At 37.0% G+C, this 10,722-nt stretch overlaps 1 protein-coding gene across 6 annotated transcripts in view; it reads right to left on the reverse strand.

Annotated features, from left to right (window-relative positions):
* The window catches only part of TRIM69 (tripartite motif containing 69), a 31,073-nt gene extending 20,351 nt beyond the window's left edge, over positions 1-10,722 (reverse strand). For 2 of the 6 annotated variants that reach the window (XM_070581781.1, XM_070581795.1), the window contains exon 1: positions 10,507-10,695. In XM_070581781.1, coding sequence (XP_070437882.1) covers positions 10,507-10,512 — 6 coding nt within the window. In that variant the 5' untranslated portion in view covers positions 10,513-10,695. Of the gene's footprint in view, positions 1-10,506 lie in introns of all 6 variants that reach the window. The other 4 variants (XM_008531249.2, XM_070581773.1, XM_070581790.1 and 1 more) reach the window with 4 other exon arrangements.

Below are 10,722 nucleotides of genomic sequence, written 5' to 3' on the forward strand. Positions count from 1 at the left end.
GGGGAGAATCTGATTTCCAGAGTTGCCACATTATAATATTCGAAATATCCAGTTTTAAACAAAAAAGGCATGCAAAAGAATAGGACAGTATGGGCCATTCACGGGGGAAAAAATAATAGCAATTGTCTCTAAGACAAAAACTTTAAATCAAATGTTATGCTTAAACAGCTAAAGGAATCATGGGCAAAGAACTAAAGAAAGCTTGGAGAACAATGTCTCACCAAAAAGAGAATATCAATAAAGAGATAGAAATTATGAAAAGGGACCAAACAGAAAATCTGGAAGTGAAAATTACAATGACTAAAATAAAAAATTCACTGAGGAGCAGAAAGAGAAAAGAATGAACAAAAATGAAAAGAGACTAGGAGACCTGTGGGACACTATCAAGCATACCAACATATGCATAATGAGAGTCCCAGTAAAAGAGGAGAGAGAGAAATGTGCGGAATGAATATTTGAAGAAAGAATGGCTGAAAACTTCCACAATATGATGAAAGACATGAATCTATATATCCAAGAAATTCAACAAACTCCAAGCAGGATAAATTTAAAGAGATCCACACCAAGACACATTATAGTCAAATTGTCAAAAGACAAAGAAGCTTGAAAGCAGCAAGGGAGAAGCAACTCATCATGTACAAGAGATCCTCAATAAGATTTAAAGCTGATTTCTCCACAGAAAACATGGAGGCCAGAAGGCAGTGGGTTGACATATTTAAAGTACAGAAAGAAAAAAAACTATCAACCAAGAATTCTTTGTCAAAACTATCCTTCAAAAATGAAAGAGCAGTTAACACATTCTCAAAAAGACAAACAAAAGTCTTTAAGACAAACAAAAACTAATGGAGATCATCACTAGTAGACCTGCTCTATAAGAAATGCTAAAGGGAGTCCTTCAGGCTAAAATGAAGGGACACTAAAAAGTAACTCAAAACCATAGGAAGAAATAAAGAACAGTGGTAAAGGTAGCCTCATAGGTAAATATAAAAACCAATATTGTTGCAGTTTTGGGGCTTTAACTCATCTTTTTTCCTGTATTATTTAAAAGACAAATACATAGCGGCCCGGGGTTCGCTGGTTCGGATCCCGGGTGCGGACATGGCACTGCTTGGCAGCCATGCTGTGGTAGGCATCCCACGTATAAACTAGAGGAAGATGGGCACGGATGTTAGCTCAGAGCCAGGCTTCCTCAGCAAAAAGAGGAGGACTGGCAGTAGTTAGCTGAGGGCTAATCTTCCTCCAAAAAAAAAAAAACAAAAAAAAAAAAAACAAAAAAAAGACAAATACATAAAATAATAATTATAAATATATGTTAATGGGTACACAATGTATAAAGATGTGATTTGTGACAATAACAATATAAAGGGGGAAATGGAGCTGAAAATGAACAGAGTTTTTGCATACTATTGAAACTAAGTTGGTATTAATTCACACTTGATTGTTAGAAAGTTAAGATATTAATTTTAAGCACCTGGGTAACCACTAAGGAAAAAAACTAAACAGTATATAGAAAAAGAAGTGAAGAGAGTCAAAATGACTCATCTGGAAAAAAATCAATTTGAATACAATAATAGATGAATTTGGAAACAAAAAAGATATCACATGTAGAAAATGAATAGCAAAATGGCATAAATTTTTCCTTATCAGTAATTACTTTATATGAAAATGAATTAATCTCTGATTAAAAGGCAGATTGAGAGAATGAGTAAAAGGAACATGATCCAACTATATCCTGTCTGCAGGAGACTCACTTTAGATCCAAAGACACAAATAGGTTAAAAGTGAAAGGATGGGAAAAGATATTCGATACAAATACTTACCAAACAGATGGAATGGCTATACAAATATCAGATAAAATAGACTTTAAGACAAAAATTGTTACAAGAGACAAAGAAGGACATTATATATTGATAAAAGGGTCAGTCTATCAAGAAGATGTAACAGTTATAAACATATGCACACCAAACAACAGAGCCCCAAAATATGTAAAGCAAAAACTGACAGAACTGAAGTTATAAATAGATAGTTCTATATTAACAGTTGTAGACTCTATTACTCAACTTTTAATAATGGATAGAACAACCAGACAGAATATAGAGGACTTGAACAACACTATAAAACAATTAGACCTAACAGACATATATAGAACACTCCACCCAACACTAGAAGACTATACATTTTTCTCAAGTGCACAAAGAACATTCTCCAGGATAGGCCATATGGTAGGTCACAAAACAAATTTCAATAAATTTCAGATTAAAATCATACAAACTCTGTATTGGAATGAAACTATAAATCAATAACAGAAGGAAAACTGGAAAATTCACAAATATGTGGAAATTTAAAAAGGTACTCTTAAACAATCAAAGAGTCAAAGGCAAAATTAGAAAATAATTTGAGATGAATGAAAACAAAAACACAATATACCAGAATTTATGGGATGTGGCAAAAGCAGTGCTAACAGTGAAATGCATAGTTATAAACACATGTTAAAAAAAAAAAAAAAAGAAAGACCACAAATCAATAACCTAACTTTCCACCTTAAAGAACTAAAAGAAGAATAGCAAGCTAAAACCAAAGGTAGCAGAAAGAAGGACATAGAGATGAGAGTGGAGATAAATTAAATGGAGAATAGAAAAACAATAGAGAAAATTAATGACACCAAAAGTTGGTTATTTGAAGAGCATCTTAAAAATTGACAAACCTTTAACAGAACTAATGATAAAAAAAAAGAGAGAGAAGACTAAAATTACTAAAATCAGAAATAAAAGTGGGGACATTACTACAGACCTTAGAGAAATAAAAAAAGATTGTAAGAGAATATTTTGAACAATTGTATGCCAACAAATGAGATAACCTAAATGAAATGGAAAAATTCCTAAAAACACATAAACTACCAAAACTGACTCAAGAAAGAACAGAAAATCTGAATAGACCCATAACAAGAGATTGAGTTAGTAATCAAAAACTTCCCGACAAAGAAAAGTCCAGGACCAGATGACTTCACTGGTGAATTCTACAAAACATTAAAAGAAATAATATCAGTCCTCAAACTCTTCCAGTAAATAGAATAGGAGGGAACACTTCCTAACTCATTCTGTGAGGCTACTGTGAGCCTGATACTAAAACCATATGAAGATATCACAAGAAAAGAAATAATTTTAGTTTTCTTTTCACAAGAGAATGAAAAGGCAACTCACAGAATGGGGGAAAATATTTGCAAATCCTATACCTAATAAGTATCCAGAATATAAAAGACCTCTTACAACTCAACAGCAAAAAGGCAAACATTCAATTTAAAAATGAGCAAAGGGCTTAAATAGACATTTCTTCAAAGAAGATAGGCAGATGGCCAACAAGCATGAAAAGATGCTCAATGTCATTAGGGAAATGCAAATAAAAACCACAATGAGACACCAGTTTAAACCCACTAGGATTGTTATAATTTTTTTTTAATGGAAAGTAAATTTTGGTGAGGATGTGGATAAATTGGAACCCTCGTACATTGCTGTTGAGAATGTAAGATTTTCAACTTGTACACAAATATTAATAGCAGCACTATTCACAGAATGTCCATCATTCTGATGTCCATCAACTCATAGATGAATGCATAAACAAGCTGTGGCGTATCCATAAAATGAAGATTATTCCATCACAGAAAGGAATGAAGTACCAATACATGCTGCCACGTAGATGAACCATCCAAAACATAATGCTGAGTGAAAGAAGCCAGGCACAAAAGGTCACATATTATATTATTCCACTTATAAGAAATATCCAGAATAGGTTAATCTATAGAGATAGAAAGCAGATTAGTTGTTGCCAGAGGCTGGGGGAGGGAGAAATGGGAAGTGACTGTTTAATGAGTATGGGGTTTCTTTTGGTGATGAAAATATTTTGCAACTAGATAGAGGCAGTGGTTACACAACATTGTGAATGTACTAAATGTCACTGAATTGTACACTTTAAAATGGTTATGTAAATTTTTGGTTTGTGTTATATAAATTTTACGTCAATAAAAAAACTGAAGCCGTTTCTGACTCCAGAGCCAGACTTTTTATACCAAACAGTATCCTGCTTTGCAGAATGCTGTACTGTAAGCTACTATTTGATGTGTAGCCACCAGAAGTGCTTCAATCTCAATACCTAAGAGTCCGATGAAATAAGCATTCAATAATGCCACCTCTGTTCTAATGCCCACTTGCTGGGGATAGAAATGAGTAAGATAGAAGCTCTGCCTATGAGCTCACACCTGGGTCTCCACTAACATTTGTGGGTCAGGAAAAAGTACAACTAGAAGCCCCTGGTCCATTCTTCTTAGTTCCCTCTGTCAACCCCTCACCGTTTCCCACACCTCATAAGCATGTGTGTGGAAAACCCAGCCCACACAACCAAGCTCCATATACATATACACACACACCTGCCCTTCAGGCACACAGCTGCCTATGGGAGTATGGATGCCCCAGCAGTGGGCACAGAACCTTTTGAGCAGAGAATTTTAGAGTCCTGGATATGTGGTGTGTGATTTAAAGTAGGAGAGAGCATAGGTTCCTTGATCTGATGGACTCTTGTCTTGTAAGGAGGAACATAGGTGGAGGAAGGTCAGAGTAGGAGCCTCAAAGCATTGGCCCAGGGAAGGGCCCCCCCACTGCCCAGGTCTAGGGGTGGTACTGCCTTCCTGTCCCATTTTACTCACGCTTATCCTGTCCCATCTGAGTACCAACCATGAGTTGGTATCTGCTCTGGAATCAGCAAGGAGGGACTGGCCTGAAAGCAAGTCTAAAGTTTTATCTTACAGGCCACACCTTTATCAGAACTGAATTCCTGGAGTCTCAGGGGCCCTGTAGGGCTTGTCTGACTTAGCTGTGTGGAGGACCTTGTTGTCACCATTCATTGCCCATATTCCAGGATTCTGGGCTCTGCTTCCTAAAAAATTTTCTGCTGGAATTCCTGAAATGACTTTGTACACCCCAGACTTTCAAATCCAGCATCCATTGCTCCCACCATATACCATGACCAGCTCTGTGTACTCTTACCCTTTCCTAAATGATAAGCTGAAAGACTGTGATCCAGGAATATAAAAACGGGGACTGAGACGAGACCTCCTCAAAGTAGGAGGATAATTTCTATGATAAAGATAAGTATGCTTTATAGGAGCATAATAGATGGGTCCTGACACTTGACTAGGGGGTCTGGTCAAGGGAAATATCTAGGATGTTTAATAGGGGACTTGAAAGATCAGATCTTAGGCAGACAAAAGTGAAGAAGACTATTATGGTGGGAAAAAGACAAGTTAAATGTACATATACTAGTTTTCAATTTGTATATCATGTCCTCTGAAGAATGAAAAACTTAAATATAGACAGAAGATTTATTCTGAGGCAGAATCCCTGAGGATTGGTCCATGGGTTACTCTGATGCTCTTGAGAGGAAAACTGGAACTAGAACTTGCTGTCACACTGAAGTCAGTCGTAGAATCAAAGGAATCCAAAGAATTCTAACCCTACGACAAGAGTATCTCCATCTGCTGCACATGCCCTTGAGAATTTGAGTATCCAGAACTAAGCCTCCATTCCTAGTTAGAAGTTTGTATTTGCCTCTATTTTGGGGCTTAGTTCCACTCATATTAAGATTTATTCTAGCCAGGGGAACATGGCTAAAAATTCTTTGCCCCATTATCAAATTCCATTCTCATTGATGACTATTTCTGTTGCTCTCTTCCCATAGCTAGATTTTCCCCTCTTTCTGCCCAAATGCTTTGGCTTGAGTCCCTAGACCTCTGCTCCCCGATTTCCCACACCACGTGTGTTCCTTATCCCTGACACCTGATCTCCCCAAGCCTGAATCTTGCTTGCCTGGACCTAATATAGCCACTTTGTCTTTGAATATTACCTCTCCACCATTCTCTCCAGTCTCCTTTTCCTAAACTCCTATCAGACAAATGTTGGTGCTTCTCACTCTAGCCTCCATTTGTCTTAATTTCCTCTTCATATTTTCTTACTCCATAGCTCTCTCTGCTTTGCTCTGGACATTTTCTCCTGTTCTTGTTTTATAGATGCTATTTATTTTTTGTTTCTTTAAATTTCTTTGAATCAGATGAGTTCTTCCTGAATCAGCTATTTGCAAGAGACTTGCAAGAGGGTGGTGGCAGGGCCATATTTGAGGTTATTATTTTTTTTTATGAAATTGTGTGTGAGAGTTCTTAGAGCCCTTACTTTTCCCCATAATCAGCACTGCAGTGTTGCTTACAATGCAGAGTCTGTCTCCTCCACTCTTCCTCACCAACAGGTTGCTTCCCACAAATATGGCTTATTTGTCCTTGTTCAGCTTCACCTTCCCTATATCTCAAACCTCCACTCCCTCTCCCGGGCCACAGGCGATTAAAATACAGGTGGGCTTCTGATTCATTTCATAAGCTGTTCAATAACCCAAGATGTGATCTAATGCAAAAAGATGATCTGGGAAAACTAGAACCTCTTGTGACATTAACTCTGGAAACAAAGAGAGAATCAGGAAATTGATAGTCAGAACAAAAGCTTAAAGATTGCAATGAAGTACAGTTTGGGACATGAAAGGTCATGGCATGGAGAAGCATATGGAAACAGCATCTAGGAACTGAATTTAAAATGTAAGACAGAAGAAATGCAGAGATGTAGGGTGGAGTCAGTTAGTTGGTATAGACAAGAATTACAGAGAGAAACAAATGTGGAGAGTGGCTGTGTTACATTAACCACAGCACTGTCTTATGGCTCTTCCTGGATTGCTATGCCTAGCTCAACGCCTTGCCATAGTAGGGGCTCAACAAATGAGTTGCAGGAATTGATGTTTATCCCCATAGAAAGTGAGGTTACCTCTTTGCTCAAGGTAACTTGTCTGAATCTCTGCTCTTGTAGCAGACCCTCTACCCCAGGACTTCATAGAAACTATTTTCTTAAAGCTTGCCGTGGAGTTTGCTACTCACTTAATGACTTACTCTCAGTCTTCACCCTCCTTCGCTTATTAAGTCTCTCCTCTGCCTCTTGTGATCCAACCCTGTCCTAGCTCTCCTGCCTCTGACCGCCCCTCTGACTTGGCTGGTTTCTCTTCCTCTTCTCACTTTGTTAAGTGTAAACAATCACCATGGTCTGTCTTCAGCTATCTTCTAGCTCTATACTCTCTTCTTACCAAGTGAGCTATTCATTCCCATGACTTCGTGTCCAACCTCTATAGAGGTGACTCCCAAATTTATCTCTGGGCCTACATCTCTGAGCCCCCGACTGGGTCCTTGAAACTCAACAAGACTGAAACAATTCATCTTTTTCCCTAAACCAGTTCCTTCTCTTGACTTCCCTGTTTCTATTTATTGCACTACCAATATCTCAGTTTTAAAATCTGAGTTGTCTTTGGGTGTTTAATTCTCTTCCTTCCTCATCATCTAATGAATTGCAAAGTCTCGTTAATAATAATAGAAATAATAATAATTGCTAATCCTCTTCTGCCTCCAAAAGCTTCTCTGCTCTCTATAGCCTACCAAAATAACCTTTGTGGTTTTTTTTAAAGGGCCCCAGAATTCAGAATTCTCTACAACATGTTGCAAACTCACATTTCTTGTCTTATTTCCCATGGTTCTGTTATACAGTGAAAATTTTGAATTTACTATTCATTTACATATTAATGATTTATTTAACTTCCATTAACCAACAGATAACAAAATATTTTTTTTTAAAGATTATTCTGTTTTTTGTACTAAGCTGAGTGAGCAATTCTGTGGAAGTGAAGAGAAAAAATTGTTTATTCTCTACCTTCTCCATATATGCCTAGAAGATCAAATTCAGAAAAATAAACCCATCAGGGAATATGCAAGTACAAAAATTATTGTGTTGTAAGCCAATCACGCTGTCTTGAAAACTTTAGAATTAGATACATTCTGTATAAAATAAAACTCATGGGAGAACCTGGCCAACTGAGGCTAATGTAAGAGAAGTGTTGCTTACCAGAGCTGGTTTTTCATCCTGGTGAATGCAATATCTTTTGGAAATGGATGCCATTTAGGAATTTTATTCATTGTGTTTTTAAAATATATTTAAAGGAGATTAGTGGTTGCCAGGACTTGGGTAAAGGGGAAATGAGGAGTGATTGCTAATGGATATGGAATTTCTTTCTGTGGTGATGAAACTGCTCTAGAATTAGATAGTGGTGATGGTTGTATAACTTTGTGACCGTGCTAAAAACCACTGAACTGTACAGTTTGGAAGGGGGAATTTTATGGTATGAAAATATGTATTTAATGTTATTGATTGTTATTTGGCTGTTAATTCATCTTGCCAATTGAGGTTTTGCCAATTACCCTGACTTTCAAGAATATAGCTTCTGCTATAAAACAAGGGATTATTTTCATCATATTAGCTCATATTTACTGAGCATTCACTGTGCAAAATGCTTTACATACATTATTTCATTTAATCCTCATAACAACCCTTTAAGATAGGTATTATTATGCCATTTTCAAGGAAATTGAAGCTTAGAGAGGTTCAATTAGCTGCCAAGGTCACATAGTAATTAACTGGTAGAGCCTGGATTTCAACTATTTATCTGACCCCAAGCCCATTATCCTAATAATTGAGTTAGCAGAGAACCAGTCAATGTTTTGTGCAATTGAATTTATTAAATGGATCAAATTTGTGAGGCAAAATAGCTGGAACAACTTCCCACTGTCCAGAGGGAGGAATAGAATTGGAAACCAAAGTAGATTCTGAAATTTCTCTACCTAGAAATCTTAGGAAATCACACCCACTGCCAGCCCCTTAAGGAAAATCTAACCTTAAGGCAGAGAGAGAGAAAATTCAAGTCAAGGATTGATAATTCATCCTTACAAAGCATCTGGCTGGCAGGAGTCACTTTCTAAGCAAGCACATCAACCTCCTTCCACTCATCTCGAACATTCTCACAGAGCAGAGAAAAGGCAAGGAGTAGAGCAGTGAAGTCCTTGGAAACTTGCAAAAGAAATAATTTTTCCCTGAGAAATTTTGGATTGCAAATTTTTAAAATCACGGTTAATAAAATATTTAAGGGGATCTGTTGCTTTTTAAGGGCATTTGTTGCATATTTAAGAGCATTTGTTGCTTTTTAGCTTCTATTCCTTCAAAGTAGTTTTTTAAAACTCTGATGGGCAGATTTTCTGAAGAATTAACCTTAAGAGCAGAGAAATACAATTCATCTCTAGAGGACAAACCATCTGGCACAGCCGGCTCAAATGCAAGAGCAAGATATGGCCATGCTTCATGCGCCCTGCCATTTTCACATAAGAAGGAAGGATTATGAATTTGTTGACTTTTCAGAGTTTCTCAGAGTTGAAAGAGACCTTAAGTCATTTAATTCACTCCTTTCCAGCCTCTGCCTGAACATTTGAAATAATAGAATGCTCACTATTACACAAACTATTTTTTATACTATTATGGAAAAGTGTCTATTTTTACTGACTTCACCTTAATAAGAGTGTAGTAAGACTGGGCTATAGTGTTTATTTTTTCCTCTAGAAATTATAAACAAAATACTTAAAACTCTGTTTGTTTCAACAGTTAAGGACAGAGAAGAGTAAGAGCAAATCTAAAGATCCATAATCAAGAAATTTAGAACCTGATCTTCATGATTAATATATGTTTAATTAAATTAAACTTGTAAGAATTGGAAACAGATGGAAATGATAATTCAGAACACAAGGACTCATGGGCCAAAATTTCTTGTTGATGAATTTTAGTGAGTTTTTTTCAGCTTTCTTATAGTAAATATTTTCTTTTGTCTATCAAGAAAACACTTAGTTCAGAAGAATATAACTTCCTTTAGTTTAGCTCTGAAGAGATCTTACAGGAATTCAGTTAAAAATATTTAACTCCTGGGGCCAGCCTCGTGGTGCAGTGGTTAATTTCACATGCTCTGCTTTGGCCTGGGGTTTGCCAGTTCGGATCCTGGGTGTGGACCTACGCACTGCTTCTCAAGCCATGCTGTGGCAGGCATCCCACATACAGAGTTGAGGAAGATAGCCATGAATGTTAGCTTAGGGCCAATCTTCCTCAGCAAAAAAAAAGAGAGGAGAATTGGCAGCAGATGTTAGCTCAGGGCTAATCTTCCTCAAAAAAAAGAAAACATTTAACTCTGTGAGAATCAACTCCACTTTAAATACAAATTATCAAATGTGAGAGTATAATGAGAAAACCAAGTTATATATAATAAATTTTTTCAATCTAAAAGAAAGTGATTACATTAATAAGGAAAGTAAATTTTTGTATAGCATTTAGTTTAATTTTTCTCAAAAGTTTATGGTGAGTTTCGTTACTTTCCTACCAACCTCTCTTATCTAATATTCTCAGTTGTTCCAAGGCCTGGAGAGACTATAGAAGCTATAAGCTGTCACAAGTTAAATATTTCCCTGAATTTCCTTTCATCCTCTAAAATCCTTAACCTTTTCTATGATTGGGCTTTCTATATTATGCCTAGAAAAATCAGCTGACTTAGAAAAGGGAAACTCACCTCCATTAAGCTCTATCATCAGGCCACCAGGGGGCAGAGGCAGGCACTTGAACCAGAGCTCAACAGGCCCAGGATGGCTGCAGACCAGCAATCTAAGACCTTGTTGTTTGCTAAGAATGGGCTCAGAGCATGAGAGAAGGAGGAAAAGTTCAGAAGCTGGGGAGAAGGGGCAAGGCCAGAGTGAGGTCTGGTAGATTCCGTGACAGTTTGTCAGTT

This window comes from Equus przewalskii, chromosome 1 (assembly GCF_037783145.1).
Source record: "Equus przewalskii isolate Varuska chromosome 1, EquPr2, whole genome shotgun sequence".
In the NCBI taxonomy this organism is placed as follows: domain Eukaryota; kingdom Metazoa; phylum Chordata; class Mammalia; order Perissodactyla; family Equidae; genus Equus; species Equus przewalskii.